The sequence below is a fragment of the Amblyomma mixtum genome, chromosome 2 (genome assembly GCF_055824585.1).
Source record: "Amblyomma mixtum isolate Tamu chromosome 2, ASM5582458v1, whole genome shotgun sequence".
Classification (NCBI taxonomy): Eukaryota; Metazoa; Arthropoda; class Arachnida; order Ixodida; family Ixodidae; genus Amblyomma; species Amblyomma mixtum.
The window spans coordinates 3,658,252-3,675,809 of NC_143013.1; the positions used below are offsets into that span (position 1 = coordinate 3,658,252).

A 17,558-nucleotide genomic window follows, 5' to 3' on the forward strand; every position below is an offset into this window, starting at 1 on the left:
CGAAAAACAAAGTTGGCTTTTACCGTTCAGGAAAGCTGTTTGTCATGCATTCAATATAATAGGCATTCACAGCAATACGCTATTCCCAACACATGCTCATGTCATTTTTCGAACCATCCTGATCACTGCTAAACAACCTACAGGTCTACAATAATACGTTTAAGTGAAGACCGGCCATGGGACGCAAGAGTTTCATCAACGACCAATGATTCTGCCTACCCACCCTCGAGTTCCTTTTGCGGGAACAGGTTTACCCAATAACCAGTCTCCCTTTTGAGCATGCTGAACCCTCTGTGAGCTGCCAACACTACATGACAACACACTAGCAAAGTCCACTGCAAATCAACATTCTTGGCAACCTGAATTTAAGCAAAAATTATTTATTACCACGCAAAGACATCGAAACTGCTTCCACATCCACATTGAAGCAGAATACTGCAAAAGATGAATCAACCATACGGAAATTATCATAATATAAATGAAAATATTTCACTAAAACCAGCAAGGTATGCTGTCACTAAGCAAAGAGAAAAATAAACCACATTAAAAGCATACTTGCTGATGGCACACAAGATAAATACCCTGAAACCTAGCTATTAAATTTCAGATTCCAGCATTTTCCTCGTTACCAATAGTCATGCGAAACTAACGGCGTTCCTCCCCACATACAAGGCTTAGAAGCACTCATAGCTGACAACGCCAAGGGTAGTGAGGGGTGGCAGCTGTCACACAAAAAATTTCCACATATATTGAAATAAATTGCCAGGCTTTGGCATCATACCAACCCAAAATTTAGTCATCCCTTCCCCCTGCCCCATCATCTCCTCCGTGCCACCTCACTACAAATTTCCTGGCACTGTTCCTGGTTCCATTTACAAACGCAGCTGACAGGTACAGCCTCTTACTGCACAGCTTATGACATAGCATGAAACGAATGCACGCAAACATAGTGTCACTCAGTACAGTCCAGGACTTTCGGGGCCGGCAGTGGGACTTAGTCAACTTTGCCGAGTGCACGAATTCGCTCGAGCACCGGCGGGTGCGAGTGGTGCCACGTTGAGTACAGCCAATCATAGACTGGGAAGCTGAGATTATCCCGGTTCAGTTTGATGAGTGCGCTTCGCAGGAATGAAGCACGATGCATGCCGCGTGCGAAGGCATCCGCCTGGAACTCGAAATGCCGGCTCAGCCATGTCATGAAGTCAACGAGCTGGAACAGAACACAGGGCAGGGATAAGCTTCCAGGAGAATTCAATGAACAGAAAAGAGCTGAGACTTTCTTTTAGGCTGTAGGGTCTGCTCGCGGGCAAGTCAAATCTCGCGCCGCTCACCGCGGGTAGCCTCGGACCCCTTCTTCCCGAGTGGGGGGCGGGGGGGGCGAGGCTGGGAGAAAGCCTTTATAAGGCGAGACCGGAGAGGCTCGCGGGCTCTCGCTCTTGGACCAGCCCCGCGAAAGGACCACCTGACCCAGCTGCCACGACGACGACCGGCCCCCCTGATGTGAGAATAAACCCTTTGTACAAAGTCCTGCCTCGAGTGACTGCCTGTGCGCCCCCGCGCAGAGGAATTGCCCACAAATAATGGCGCCCAGCGTGCGGCTTTAATTAACACCTTGTGGACGATTTCTCTGCCGATTTTGGGACGTGCAGCCAGACTCGTGGCAGGCCCTCTTTGTTCGGGGCCACGCCGGACCGATAGGGTTAAGGAGCGGGTCGGGCGGAATGTTCGCGGGGTAGCGACTTGTGTAGTGTCGTAAATTTGTTAGGGGTTTTGTGTTATTTATGTAGTTTTCGGGCGTTTTCTGTTGTGTATTTCCGCGTGTTTGTAGACAGATTGTTGTGTATGTGAATGTTCTTGTTGCCATGAGCAGTTAGCCGGTGCGGCCGGACAGTTAGCGCGAACTATGCCTCCCAGAAAGGATGTTTCGGCCACGGCTTTGGATGGCGGGGCAGCCGGTAGTGAGACGGCCGACGCGGCGGCCGTAATGGGGCAGGTGACTGAGATGTTTGCCGCATTAGCCCGTCAGCTCGGTTCGGTGGCTGGCGCCAAACAGGCCGCAGCATCGGTAGCATCGGCGACATCATCGCGCCCGCGGATAAATATGGAGGTCCCCTCCTTTTCCGGGTACACGGACGCTAAATCAGTCCACGAGTTTTTAGAACAACTCGAGGACTACCAGACGGCTCTGGGCGCCCCAGATGACGTAATGCTAGGGCATGTCCTGCCTGTAGCACTCGTCGAGAGCGCGGCGCGATGGAGGCGCTGCCAGCCGACTTTCCAGTCGATGGCGGATTTCAAAGATCGTTTCCGCGCCGAGTTCTTGCCGCCTGATTATGAGCGCCGTATGCTGGAGGAGCTCGCGTTGCGCACCCAACACCCAGAGGAAAGCCTCCTCGAGTACGTACGCGCAATGCAAGAGCTGTACAAGAGGGCAGACCCGACGGCAACCAACCGAGATCAGGTTGCGCGTGTGATCAGGCAGTGCCATCCACGCTTCAAGCCGTATCTGCGGGGCCGCAGTTTTACAAACCTCGAGGCCCTAGCGCAGGAGGCCAAGACCGTGCAGGCGGATTTACTCGCCGAACTGCGCTACCAGCCGCCCCCCAGGCCGGCCGAATCGCTAGAACCGGGATGCGCATGGGATGGAGGCCGAGAATGCGCGATGAGGGCTCGGCGCGCCGAGGTAATGGCCGTGGAAAGGCAGGCGGAACCCCCTGTTGTCCCTCGTGCGCTGGACCCGTACGCATTCGAGCAGCGGCGCCGTGCCGGCCTCACAGGCCACGCGCCGAGCGAGCGTCAGGAATGCGCGGAGAAAGGGGAGAGTCGTCCCCAACCGCTTCGTGGAACGAGGGGTCCTCCGTCCACGCGGCGGGTGAATGACCGGCTTTGCTGGAATTGCAACCAGCCCGGCCACGTGGCACGCGAATGCCAAGCTAGGCGTATGCAGGGAAACGCCAGGCGCTGGCGGTGATGTCTGGTGGCACCGACCTTTCACCGTCAGCGGGAGAATTTCATGGTTGTCAAGGCGCTAGTCAGGAAAAGAACTCCCGCGCCGGCGACGGGGAGGCCTTTGTCCCGCTCGCCTGTAGAGCTCAGGGAGTCGTTCCGCGCTCAAGCCCTTTTATGCTAGTGCAGTTAGCGGGTCGATGCTACTCTGCACTCGTAGACACGGGCTCAACGCTGTCACTGGTCGGTGACGAGGTGTACGAGGCCTGCCGGATAGGTAACATCCGTGTCAGACCGGCCGAAACCCCGTTAAGCTTAGCAGCTGGGGCGGCAAAGGCAAAGGGAGCAGTGCGTCTTACGATGCGTTTTGATGGCAGAAAGCGGAGACATCGCTTCGTCTATCTGCCTGGCTTGTCGATACCAGTAATTCTGGGAAGGGATTTTCTCTCGAGCGAAGGCATTGTGCTCGACATGGGGGAGAATGGCTATCGTTACAGCCAGCTCGCCCCCCTCATTCCCTTCGAAAGCGCATCCTTGCACGGCTGTCCTGCACAAAAGGTGGGTGTCCACACCTGTGCGACAGGAAGGCAGGTGAGCTCCCTCGAGACGCTGAGAGACGGTGGCCCGTTAGAAGCGATTATTGCGTCTTTCTCAGGACCCAGTAGTCAGCGCCGAAGGCTCGCGGAAACTTTACTCCCGTTTTCGGATTGCTTCACGGAGAAACCGGGCAGAACCGACCTGCTTCAGCACGAGATTCAGACGGGTGATACGCGCCCTTTCAGGTGTAACCCGAGGCCGTTAAGTGCGCATAAGAGGCAGCTTCTCGACTGTGCCCTTGACGAGATGATTGATACCGGTGCGGTGAGACCCTCACAAAGTCCCTGGGCGTCACCAGTGGTTCTAGCGCCGAAGAAAGATGGATCGGTCAGGCTGTGTGTTGATTATCGTAAGCTCAACTCACTGACGCCTACGGTTGCGTACCCTTTTCAGTCGATCGAGGCTGTGATGTACGCGTTAGGGAACGCGAGGTTCTTCACAGTCCTAGATGCAAGCAGAGGGTACCTGCAGATTGAGGTGGCCGAAGGTGACATTGAGAAAACCGCATTCACCTGCCACCGCGGGCTCTTCGAATTTACTCGACTCCCGTTTGGTTTGTCTAACGCCCCGAGCACGTTCATGCGACTGATGGACATCGTGCTGGGCGATGCAAGGTTCAACTACGCCATGGCGTACCTCGACGACGTTGTGATATTCTCACAGTCGTTCGAGGAGCACCTCATTCACCTGAATTCTGTTCTCGATAGAATGAGACGTGCCGGTCTAACCATCAATCCAAAGAAAGTGCAGTTGGCATCGAAGAGAGTGAGCCTCTTGGGCTTTGTCGTGGATGATGGCACACTGAGACCAAATGATGACAAACTGCAGGCAATTCTGAACTACCCCTGCCCCATGGATGTGAAAAGCTTGCAGAGGTTTTTGGGGGTGGTTGCGTTCTACAGGCAATTCATCCCGCGCTGTTCGGAGCTTGCAAGGCCGCTGAACCTGCTGTTGCGTAAAGGCTTGAAGTGGGTCTGGGGCAAGGAACAGAGTGACGCATTTGTTGCCTTGGCTCGCGCGATAGCGAATACCGCTAGTCTGCGCCTCCCCGACCTGAACAAGCAGTTTGTCTTGCAGACAGACGCTAATGACTACGGTGTTGGAGCTGTTTTGTTGCAGGAACACGAGGGCAAACTGCGCACTGTCGCGTTCGCTAGTCGCACGCTCACATCGGCGGAGCGGAATTACTCCGTGACCGAAAAGGAATGTCTGGCGATCATGTTCGCATTGTCGAAGTTCGACATGTACCTAGACGGAGCGGTCTTCACCGTGCAGACAGATCATCAGGCATTGTCTTGGTTAAAGAGGCTCAAGAACCCCGCAGGCAGACTCGCGAGATGGGCGCTGACGTTGCAACGTTACGCGTACGCCATCGAGTACCGCCGGGGCAGCTTGAACAAGGTGGCCGATGCTTTATCGCGCGCACCATGGAATGCTGGCGAAAGCGCTTCAGAGGCGCAGCCCAGCTTTGTAAAAAGTGGCGTCACCGCTGTTGGAGAGGAGGAGAGGGCGGACGGGAGTGTCGCGCCCGGTTTGGAAAGAGAGGAGACGGACAAAGGTCCCGCACGGTGTTGTGACGGAAGGGAAACACAGCAGCTCGTGGCGGCGACCGCTCGCCTGCCTAGGAGCGAGGCAGAAAGAAATCTGTCTTGGGGTGTAGCGGTCAGTAGAGAAGAGCTGATCGAGGCCCAGAAAGCAGACGGTCTTTGCCAGCGGGTGCTGAAGGAGCTTGCGAGCAGCGCAGCTTGCACCGGGAACGCTGAGGGCAAGTACGACGCGTATCTGCTGGGCGATGATGGCTTGCTGCTCCGCTATATTCCCCAACTTGACGAGGAAGCGGCGATAGCATCCCCTTTCCGAGTCGTGGTCCCGAGAAGGTTGCGGAAACGGTTCCTGCAGTACTTCCATGACTCAGCGCTGGCAGGCCATGGCAGCGGCAGTAAGACTTACGACAAGTTATGCTGTGTCGCGACCTGGCCAGGCATGAGAAAGGATGTGCTGGGATACGTCCGTACCTGCCCGGTATGCCAGGTAGCCAAGCCTCGGGCGGGCAAGCCCGCTGGCATGATGAAGGCGGTAGTTAGCAACTACCCGTGGCAAGTGGTCGCGTGCGATATCATGGGACCCCTCCCTCGGTCCGCGCGCGGAAATCAATTCATCCTGGTAATAACGGATCACTATTCCAAGTGGGTTGAGGTTTTCCCCCTTAGGAAGCTTGTGTCGGAACGAATTTGGGAAAAACTGTTGGAGACTTTCACTCGTTTCGGTTTCCCTTCCGACCTGATTACAGACAATGCTTCGTATTTCACAAGCAAAGTCTTTGTAGACTCCTGTCGGGCGCTTCAAATCCGCCACAGGAGAACGAGTCCCTACCACGCTCAGAGCAACATAACCGAGCGGGTGAATCGAAATCTGAAGAGCATGCTGGTCGCGACGACCGAGCAGCACAGAGATTGGGACGCGCGGCTGTCCGAACTGGCGTTCGCTACAAGGACAACCGTGAACAGGTCAGTGGGTATTACACCCGCTTACTTGAATTTTGGGAGAGAGATCGCTTTTCCGCTAGAGAATGCCCTACTCGACGCGGCGGGGCCTGCGCCCCCTCCGCTTTCGCAGTACGCGGCAAGGCTCCGGGAGCGCCTGGAGGCAGCGCAGCGAGCAGCCCGCGAAAACCTCGATGTGGCGCGCATGGAGCAGGCGGATCAGTACAACAAAGGTCGCCGTCACGTCGTTTTCAACACGGGCGACTTAGTACTCAAGAGAACGCACCCACTTAGTAACGCAGCGCGCGGTTTCGCCGCGTCGCTAGCGCACAAGTGGGCTGGGCCGTACGAAGTTACGGCACGGACTACGCCGCTCACCTACCAGTTGCGGTTGTTGACAAACGGCGAAACCGCCGGTCCGGTGCATGTCGCTGATTTAAAGGCTTTCCACCTTCGCAAGGACGATGGCTGCGAAGCGGTGGAAAATCAGCGCGATGCGGCGATCTCACCCCCGGGAGGACGAGCAGGTAGCGGTGCGGTTCGCAACCGACGCTACAACTTGAGGACCAGGTAGCACCCGTGTCTCTCGATCAATTATCACTCGCAGTGCTCTCGCCCTCTCAGTATGTCTTCTAGGAAGCTCCAGCGGACCGACGCCCGTGGCTCGGACTCCAGAAGGCAAGGCAGACCACCGTCGAACGGTGGCCGCCATCAAGGCGCGCCACCCGGCTGGCGGCAGGAGCCGCGCGAGTGGCGCAGGTTCCACGGCCGCGGTGGCCCCCACCGCCCGCCAAACCACATGCCTAACCACTGGAGAGCACCTCCCAGTGGTGCAGGCCGACGCAAGAGGGCCAGAGACGACCAGGCGCAGTGCCCCCCTCAGCACCCAGCCGGCGCTTCGGCCGCCGAGCAGCCGCAACCCAAGCGGCCCAGGGTCCTGCGGCACGTGGCCACCTGGACCACGGTCGCCAACGAAGCGGCCATCTCTTACTGCGCGCGGTCCAGGTGGCGGGACCAGGCGCAGCCCCTTCGCGGCGGTGACCTCCAGGAAGTGGCGTTGCCTTTCCGCGGCCTGACCCTGGAGGAGAGAGACCTGCTGTCCCCGGCGGCCGAGGAGCTTTGGAGGGCGCTGCCGGCAGGGCCCCCAGCGGAGCCAGGCGCCTCGCTCCCCCAGGCAGCTCGTGAGGAGCCCGTCCAGCCAGCGGTGAGCGGCCCCCTGGCGAGCACCCCTCCCCCCTGCGACGACTCTATGGACCCGGACCCGGAGGTCGTCGAACGCCTACTGGCGGACCCCGGGACGGACGTTTGAGGGGGGGGGAGATGTAGGGTCTGCTCGCGGGCAAGTCAAATCTCGCGCCGCTCACCGCGGGTAGCCTCGGACCCCTTCTTCCCGAGTGGGGGGCGGGGGGGGGGGGGGCGAGGCTGGGAGAAAGCCTTTATAAGGCGAGACCGGAGAGGCTCGCGGGCTCTCGCTCTTGGACCAGCCCCGCGAAAGGACCACCTGACCCAGCTGCCACGACGACGACCGGCCCCCCTGATGTGAGAATAAACCCTTTGTACAAAGTCCTGCCTCGAGTGACTGCCTGTGCGCCCCCGCGCAGAGGAATTGCCCACAAGGCTCAGAACTAGAACTGGCAGGCCAAAAGGCAGCTTGCTATTTCTAGCATGCAGTGACATGGGAGTACACTAGCACGAGCAGTTCAATAGTTCGCCACTCGGCAAAGTGTATTCCAACATGCCTAAAAGAAGTGCTCTGCGATCACTACAAAAAGAGTAAAACAGTAGCTACCAGAATGGCTGGCTGATTAAAAATAATGCATTTCTTTAAATGCTAAATTAAAAAAAAGGTGCCATATAGTAACTCGTTAATGGCAAAGCATATTGCCTTGCTTGTACTTGCCGGAAAATGAAGAAAGTGATGCGAAGAGGCTTGTATCAATAATACATATTCATGCAACGTGACAGGAAGCAGAAGGAATATATTACGCTATGTGATAATTGAAATTTTTGAATGTGAATCAACTATGAACATGAACTAAAATTTGAATATCGAATATTTGTTCAACATGAAAAATATTTCGGAAGAAGGTAAACAGGCAAATGTTGTTGCACTTGTGTTTTTGAAAACAGTGTATGGATTTTGCAACTAAAATAAAGAAAACTAGACTGACTCAGCACCATATAAGAAACGTGATGTGCCCAGAAATGTTCACTATTTGATTAGACAGCATAACACTATGCAACCTGTAATAAAATCTTTAAAGTGAGTAACGAGATGAAATCCATGAATGACACATGATTGGCAACTAAAAATAATATGACGGCTAGTAAAACCTAATTAATTTGATATCAATTAATTTAAATCGGTCAATTTAAAAATCCTCTCTCCCCCAGAAAAATGCCCGAAATGCCGAAATGTGGCGAAGCCTTACGAGGAGGCTCCATCAGACAAGCATCGAGAAGCCTGTAATAATAGCGCAGTTTCGGCGCGCTGGAGAAAAAGTGCAGAGATAAGCGAGAGGAACATACATTGTAACCGCGAAAAGGTGAGAGCACTTTTAAAAATAAGTTTTTAAAAATGTCTAGAAATGCAAATGTCGACATCCGAAAGTAGGGGGCAGCTGGGTTCAGCTAGGCGACTGGCAAAAGCGCGGGCCAACAGCTGCCATCATCATGGGCTAGTGCCGAAGTTCAGAAACCGAAACTGCGTGGGCAGGCTATTTTATGGCTTCACGACAGGGGCCCTCCTAAAGTCGTCATGCCTGCCATTACGCACACTTAAGAGGTGTGCGAGTAATAGGTGAGATTTTCACACGACCATTTGCTTTGCTGGGACAACTCCACCGGCCTCTTCGGCAGCCTCATGAGAAATTTCGCAAGTGGGCTTTCCCGCATGTCAAAATTGATCAAAACAAGTGGCGGAGCTCACGCTGGAATATTTAAGAAGGCGACAGAAAAAGCGTCATGGGTGTGGGCTGTACGTATGTAACAAACTATGGAAGGATCAAAGTGGGTGGTGGTGGTGGCCGTATTGCTCGCATCAGGTGCCATACATGGGGAAATCCCTCTTTCGGAATTTCGCATGAGGTCCGAGAAAAGCAGTGTTCAAATGTGATCGGTTCTCGAGAAGGATTCGAAGAAGATGCCTTTTTTCTGTTCTTAACCTGCCCAGATAATGTGGTTCTGCCACGGTCGAATTTGGTGTGGTAGTCGATCCCTGGCAAATATTCTTGGAATAACAATTCCTTGAAATGAATATGAACCGAATATCAAGCATACTAGTATTCGAAATTTTGAATATTTGCACACTACCAGAATAAATACATTTCAAAAACAAAACAACCGACTATGCCGAACCAGACATTAAGTACACTAAAGAGAAAACTTCACTGCTGTGTGTGTGGTCCACTCACAGTGTTGTACGGTGAAAAAATGTACATGAAGATCAGCATCAGCCCAATGAAAATGGGCTTGGAGTTGTAGAAACCAAATGCCTTGTACGCCTCCTCGTTCGTGCAGAGAAGAGAGAAGATCATGAAGCAGAAGAACAGGTGGACCTGGAAAACGAAGCCAAAAGAGAAGCCTGAGCTGAAAGACACGGCACCTCCACAGAAAAACAGAAAGTAGCATAACTGACTCAAGTGAACGAGCTACTGCAACCACACACCAACTGAAACTTTAAGATCACAAAAATAATCTCTTCGGAGATTACCATTGCAACATGTCAGAATCTAATCTACATTTCCACAGAGTACAATGTGTGCAGTCGCTGATCACAGATCGTACCGACGAGCAATGTTTAGTACTACAACAACTTTGCTCAATGACGGAGTATTAGCTTCTTAATCCCAGTATAAACAAAAGCAGCAATGTGTCGCATGCACAAACGTTTAGACGCTTTTGGTAACCTCTGTGACACTGGTGTAATGAACTGACACTCCAAGCAATCAACCTGCAGCTGATGCAATTCAAACATGAGCATGCCCTCTCATCAAGAGCACAGTGCTTCCTCTACAACGTCTGTGAGCACACGTTCTGTGGGTCTGAAGGTTTCAGACGTGCTGCGACTATACAATGACATTGAAAAAGACACCTCACATGAAGGTGTGGATGCTTTCTCAGACTGCGTAACAGTAGTGCACATCAGCATGTCTTCGCTCCTAAGATGAATTTTCAAGGCACCTTTAAAAAGACATTGATGAAAAACTGTAGTTGGTCAGTACCTACAGATTACTGCTATCACATAAAAGAAGAGGCTACTCTCATGGAAAATTTTACAGGCTAGAAAAAGCTATATGAACATGAGCACTGCCACCATCAGCAGTTTTTGCTAGCAATGAAAAAAATAAGTTACAGTTTTTTTTATTCCTGTATGAGCTACACCTTCAAAATTAGCACTAAAAGTGCGGCTTTTACACTAGTTATAAGGTAAATATAAAATGTTTGAGAGGAGCGTCGAACTTTTATGCAATTTTTTTTTATGTGTGTTTAACGTCTCAAAGTGACTCATCTATGAGGCACGCGGTAGTGAAGAGCTCCGGAAATTTCGACCACCAGGGGTTCTTTAACATGCGCCGACATTGCACAGTACACGGGCCTTAAGAATTTCACTCCATCAAAATTTGCCCGCCGCAGCCAGGTTCGAACTTGCGTCTTTCGGGTCAGCAGCCGAGCGCCATAACCACTGAGTCACCACGGCGGACCTGCGACATTGTATGCGACATGTATTAGTGGCTTCCAGTGACCTAGTTCATGGACCAGACCCCAGAATCTCGTCGTCGTTGCAGCCAGTATTCTTATGTCTTTTTTTCAGGCAGAGCCTAGACAGAGATGAAATCAGAGAAAACGGATAAAAACAATTCAAAACTACTGATTTCATAACTTACACATCTCAGGCAAACTGTGCTTTGTAGCTAATTAAAAACAGACACAAGCGGCCTTTCCTCACATTAAATTCTCATGCTACTTAGTTGCCAGCAGCGGCACGTAAATTGTGTCAGCCTCAAGTTGTACAGATCCTTCAGCTTGGTTAAAAAGTGAAAAATCAGCAAACATCCTAAGATTCTATGTCCATTAAAAAAATTGCCAACGATTACGTTACTTCCTAATGCGAAATTCAAGCGCAGCTCATCAGCTGTTCCAGCTTTTCGATAAATTGAGGCAAAGAATTCGAGCAAGACATGTATGTACAATTACAGACAACTTGTAATTTTTCACGCATATTCCTTCTTCAAGAAACACTCCACTAACAGTTCTTGATTGTCATGAATGAAGCTTTGTGGACGGAGAAATAGGTGGACATATGCTCGACTTGCTGCACCAATGCCTGGTTCTCAAAGACGAGGCGTGCGCAAGTATTTCGCGAGGTTGTCACAGCTGTGGGAGCCCCGCATAAGAGGTAAGAAATTACCGCTTGTCTTTATATCTACATTGAAGTCCTCACGCACCCTGCCACCCTGGCAGGTGGCAGCCTTTCTGGCACAACGTTGTCAATGCCAAAGCATGCAGCGCACATCTGTCACTACCGCCACCCCACGTAAGTTGAAGCACGATTGATATGTCCACTGTTCCAAGAGGGAAGTTATGCACCTGGTTCAGGTGTCCACCGAGATTTGTGAGAGAGACACTGCGCATTTCTTTTCCTCAAAAACCAATTTAGAAGTTTTACCCTCTGCTTTCCACGCCCCCGCTCTACTGGTTTCGCAGCTGTGGGAGACAGATACAGCCGAGCCCACTTATAATGATACCGGTAACAATATATCAGTTATAACAATGAAAAGCTGTTGCACCGTCCACTTTTGTATGTTTTCTATGGTAAAATAACCCGCTTACTACAATGCCCCCATACCCCATTATCGGTTATAACAATGAAGACTGGCTCCTGAACGCTCGTGCCAAAAAGTAGTGAATTGCGCAATCCTTGAAAAGAAAAAAGAAAGAAAGAAATTCCAGCCGCTGCACCCTCCCCGGCGTACGCTCATACAATAGAACCTGCTTTCGAGCCTTCTCCGCATCGCCAGCCTCGCGCGCCTCTCTCCCGCCGCCCTTCCTCCCCTCCGAACACAAATGGGCTGCGCCCATAGCTCTACGCAGCGCCACCCTCCGAAACACGAATGGACCTTGAATGCGCCGACAGCGCTGCAGCGTGCTGCTCGTTCGCTCCCGCATTCTGCGCAGTTTTGCCAACGGATTTAGTTGTTTGTGTTAGTTGATTGCGTCGAAGTTGTTCCTGGCCACGTAGTTTCTCCGTCTCGTTTGAATCGCCTCCGAAACAGAAGATGGCTGATACGCGAGCTGATTATCGGACGACGTTGCCGGTGAAAAAAAAAAGCGCATGCTATCGATTTGGAGACGAAGTGCAGTATCGTGAAGGACTACAAAGACAGTAAGTAAGCGTGTGACTTGGTTAAGAAATACGCACTATCGGAACCGATGGTGTCAGTCCCTCCGGGGTTTCGTTTTCGCGAGGGACTTCCTGCTGCACTACGTTGAGTACCTGGATGCCATGGAGAAGGATGTCAGCGAGCTTCGCGTGAGGCAAGCAAGGCTAACGGACATGGGGTTTTCTCGTGCAAGCCAGTGAGAAGTACGTGGCGAGATGCTTTTGGCGATTTCACCCCAGCGTTTCTTCGGGGTTTCTCAAGCTGAGAGGCGGCCGCGGCATCCTTTACGTATTTTTTACAAGGCCCCTTTCGGGGCCACCAAAACGATGCCTCGGTGGAGCTCGCATGTCACTTGCCATCCGTGATCCCTCTTTGCAGTTGTTTTTTTTCGTACAACCCGTTTATAACGGTTATCAGTTATTACAATAGAATTTTCGCAGCACTTAAAAATTGTTATAAGTGGACTCGACTGTGCATCTCCGTTCCTCAAAAAATACCGAAGACACTTTGGAAGTCCTGAAGTGTGCTTGGCGAAAGCCTTCTGGTCAACGCACTGCCGCTTCCCGAACCGCTTGGCGCGGAATCACTGGGCTGCTTCGGAGCCATGCGTCTCACTCACTCGACTGCAACCAGACATCTGGCGAAGGAGGGGCGGTGTAGCTGCCACCACCGACGTGCGCCGCATCGGCTGCGCAGTCTCCCTCTCCTTCAGGCGCTGAGCGCGCGTCCTCATTGGTCAAAGGCCGGGAGTGGCTTCGAGGAGCATCTGAAACTCTGTCGTGGCTCCGCCGCTGTCGCGCGAGTGAGGCAATCCTCCGGCGCGCAGCGTCGGTGAGGTGGGAGAGGGGGCAGCCGCACACACAAGGCTAGTCGCTCTCTAGGGGTTCCTTCTCCCCGTTTTACGACGCGCGCCGGCGAGAGCCGTCCGCGCGGCGCTGTTTTATTGCGAAAGCAATACTACTTGCACTTCCACGCCTTTGCCGTACCGCGGCGGTGACCACCATCGTGCCGCGGCGGTGACCACCATTGACCTTCATTTGCGAAAGCAATACTACTTGCACTTTCACGCCTTTGCCGTGCCGCGGCGGTGACCACCATTGACCTTCATTTGACCTTGATTGCATTAGATTGGATTAGATTAGATTGGACTGGATTGGATTGGATTAGTTTAGATTAGATTACATTACATTGGATTGCATTGGTTTGGACTGTAATGGAGTGGATTGGATTGCATTGAATTGGAGTGGATTGGATCGCATTGGGTTGCATTGTATTGTATTGGATTTAATTGGATTGGTTTGGATTACATTACATTGGATTGGAGTGGAATGGATCGAATTGCAGTGGATTGGATTGGAGTGGATTGAATTGCAGTGGATTGCATTGGATTGGATTGATTTGGACTATATTACATTGGTTTGGATTTGAGTGGATTGGAGTGGATTGGATTGCATTGGACTGCATTGCATTGGAGTCGAGTGGATTGCATTGTATTGGTTTGGATTAGATTGGATGGGATTGGATTGGTTTGGATTTGATTTGATTGGAGTGGATTGCACTGGATTGTATAACCGATGCATCACCACAAGCACCACCACCAGCTACACTACCAGCTGTACCATGGCGTAGGTACGGATACTGCTTTCGCAATTACCGGGCTTAACCAAGCTAAGCCACAGCGAGTTTTTTTTTCTAAGGAGGGGAGGAGGTTGCGCTTTTACCCTTTCCTGGTTACCACGGACAACGGCGACGCCGCGAAACGCAGCAACGTTCGCCAAAGAGCTGCGCTCTAAAAAAAACGGCGCCGCCTGGACGGCTCTCGCCGGCACGCGCCATAAAACGAGGGAGAAGAAACCCCTGGAGAGCGACTAGCCTTATGTGTGTGGCTTCCCCCTCTCCCACCGGTCGCCGGCGCAGTGTGGGGGGGGGGGGATGTCGTCGATTGTTCCAGACTGTCCGAGTCGTTTCTACGCGATGTTCACGTAAAGTGTGTAGCCTTGCGTGCGCTAAGAGATGCCCTCCACCTCTTCACTCGCGCGATGACTGCGGCGCCACGATAGGAAGTTCCAGATGCTACTCGAAGCCACTCCCGGCCTTTGACCAATGTGGACGCGCGCCCAGCGCGAGAAGGAGGAGACTGCACAGCGGAGACTGTGTGTATGCGCACGCCTGCCTTGGCGCGAAAAACAAAGACGTGGAGCGAGCCTATATAAGAAGGGCGTTGACCGCCCGAGCCGCCGTTTAAGCTTCAGTGAACAAACTGTGTTTTAGTTGTGTGCCTCTCTCTCTTGTGGTAGTGCACTTTAAGTGCAATAATTCTTTTGTATTGTAATCTCTCTCAAGTGTAACTTTGTATGAGTTGCATTGTTTTGTTAATCACTTTGTATGTGCTTGTACTAGTGATAATGAAATCCTTTGTACCGTCTCACTGCTGTATAAACTTTGTTTTGTGAACCATTGTCCCCGACCCATTCTTTGGCTTGCGACCGGCGAAAGCTGGGCACCAAACGACCAAAAACCTCTTGTCACTTGGTAGCTGGTCTCTGCTGAGCTTGCCGCGCTGAGTCGAGGGCATCTCCTTTGTTTCTGAGAGCGCTACCCCCACACGCTCTAAGGGTTTCGGGAACGCACGCAACAAGTGCGCTAAGCTGTGTGACAACCGCCCGAGCCGAAACGCATAGCCGCCGCCATTAGTCAGTGCAAACCGCCTGCCTATGTAGATAGTTTACTCTCTGAAAGATATTTGTGAGCCATGAGCGAGGCAACCGGTGGAAGTCGTTCGTCTGCCGCTGCTGCTGAACGAGCTGCCAGAGCAGAGGCCAAGTGCCGTCGCCGCCAGAATCCGGAGGCGTGTGCCTCCGAAGCGGAAGCTTCCCGTCGCTGCCGTCGAGATGATCCAGGAGTGCGCGTCGCTGAGGCACAGGCTAAGTGCCGCCGCCGACAAGTCCCTGCCGTTCGCGCCACCGAAGTGGACACTTTAATATAGATATAGAGAGAAGCGGGAATTTCTTTCCACTTATGCGGGAGAACAACCTGTTCCTCTCGCTCGTAACGGCTCCCACAGCTGTGACAACCTCGCGAAATACTTGCGCAGACCTCGTTTTTGGGAACTAGGCATTGGTGCAGCAAGTCAAGCATATATCCATCTATTTCTCCGACCACAAAGCTTCCTTCATGACAATCAAAAAGTGTTAGTGGACTATTCCTTCAAGAAGGAATATGTGTGAAAAATAAGTTGTCGGTAATTGTACATACATGCCTTGCTCGAATTCTTTTCCTCAATCTATCGGAAAGCTGAAACAGCTGAGGTGCGCTCAAATTTCGCATTAGGAAGTAACGTAATCGTCGGAATTTTTTTTAACGTGTTTACTTTTTTCTCTGCCCGAATTTTAGGTGCTCCTTCGGTGAAATGTTCGTGCTGTTTTTTGCTTATGCAAGCACAATTTAGTTATAACATGCTATAATACAGGTTTCCCTCGGTACCTGCTATTTTGCTTGCCATAGCGTGGGTACCGATTTCAGTTGATAAGCAATGTTAAAGGGCAAGGTTAGGCGCCATGTTAAGGCTTTATGAAGAGAAATAGCAGGTCGGACCACAGTATCAGGAGAGAAGGATATAAACAAGATGCTGTATTTTAAGATGTTTTTGATGAGTGCTCTCACACTTGAGAGCGCTGATTTCGCTTCACCCACACTCACACTTCTGCGTGTAAGTGGGAACTGCGGGTATGGGGACGAGAGGATGAACGTGAGTGGACGTGAGAGTCAGTAGTAGTGGATGTGAGGTAGAGCTAGCGGGGATGAGTGGGAGAGGTGAGTTTTGGCATTGGGTGCTACTGAGAGAACGTAGATTGATGGTAGGATGCGGTGGCACCTTGCAGGTCGACTTCAAGTAAATCACGATACTCAAGCGGAACATTCGTCGAAATCATAACTGCTTATTTTCTACAGCTAAAGAAACAAGCTAGAAGAAACTAGTTTTAAGGATTGCCAAAAATCTGCTCGAGGAGGACGGGGGAGAAGAAGAGGCACAAAGACGCACACAATTTGTGTGTGCGTCTTTGTGCCTCTTCTTGTCCCGTCGTCTTCGTGCAGATATTTTTTTTTTTGGCAATCACTATGAACCGACTAGCCCAACATCATGCCTTACTTCTAGTTATAAGGGCCTGACTCCCTGAAGAAATCAGGCGAAACCGGCCCCAGATGCCACCAACACTACTTCTATTAATATAAAATAATAGGGGTGTGCGAATATTCGATAATTTCGAATATTCGATCGAATAGCACGGTATTCGATATTCGCTTCGAACCGAATTCTCGGTATTCGAAATTTCGAAGTATTCGCCTCGCGCGAATAGTTTTCTGGGGCGCTTGCCCGCTTGCTTTATGTGGTTTCAGTTCCGAGTATTGCCGCATAGATGGCTTTTTTTTTTATCGCGCTTTCAACGCTCGGGGGTCAGTCAATACACGAATCACAACCAGGTCGGGGTGCGAACCCAGCTACAAACGAAATAAAGGTGAGGGCGACGCGCTCTTGCGGAAGATCCTGCGTTCTGGCCGTCTCCGAGCCTCCGCACTAAGGCTGCCATTAGCCGCGTCGCTGCCACGGTGTCGAGGCAGACGCAAAGAAGGAAGAGCTCCAAAACAAGAAACCTCAGTTTACTGTTGTTGTTGTTGCGACTGAGCGAAGGATGAAAAGGAAAGGGGCCTGCCGACTGGCTCTAGCCGAGCCACCACCGCTGCCACGTGCAGATAAAGGAGAGTTCAAAGATAAGAGGAAAGAAAGAAAAACGAAAAAAGACGCGCGTCACACAACGCAACAACCGCGTCCGCCGCAGACGCTGGCTGGAAGATCAGATAAGCACCGAAGCCGCGCCCGCTCCACCGCCTCTCGATTTTTTTTCCCGTTACAGTTGCGGAAAAGATTACCAGATAGGACAGATGCGAAGATAAACACGCAGCCCTACCGCGCTATCGCTTCACCCAGTCAGGTGACGAATCATGCGTACCGAACATGAGCGACCGTTCTCGGCAGCTGTCAAGCAAGCCATCATATTACCGGCGGAGGCGCGAAAAATTCAGCGGCAGCACGGGGACTCGATGTCGCCAAAGTGTATACTTACGTCAATGGGAAGGGCGCCTTTGGCGT

General features: G+C 51.9%; 1 protein-coding gene across 1 annotated transcript; it reads right to left on the reverse strand.

Moving 5' to 3' along the window:
- Positions 1-994: 994 nt before the first annotated feature.
- LOC149358251 (CAAX prenyl protease 1 homolog) lies at positions 995-11,879 on the reverse strand. Its single transcript, XM_089567535.1, has 3 exons — positions 11,859-11,879; positions 9,440-9,583; positions 995-1,210 (listed from the first exon to the last, which is right to left on the reverse strand). The coding sequence occupies exons 1-3, from the start codon at positions 11,877-11,879 to the stop codon at positions 995-997; spliced, it is 381 nt and encodes a 126-aa protein (XP_089423661.1).
- Between the last annotated feature and the right edge of the window lie 5,679 nt (positions 11,880-17,558).

Coding starts and splice junctions, on each gene's coding strand:
- LOC149358251 (XM_089567535.1), bottom strand. CDS start 11,879: ATGGGGTATGGGGGCATTGTA. Junction 9,584..11,858: donor TGGGGTATGGGGGCATTGTA/GTAAGCGGGTTA, acceptor TTCGTTTTCCAG/GTCCACCTGTTCTTCTGCTT. Junction 1,211..9,439: donor TTTTTTCACCGTACAACACT/GTGAGTGGACCA, acceptor GTTCTGTTCCAG/CTCGTTGACTTCATGACATG.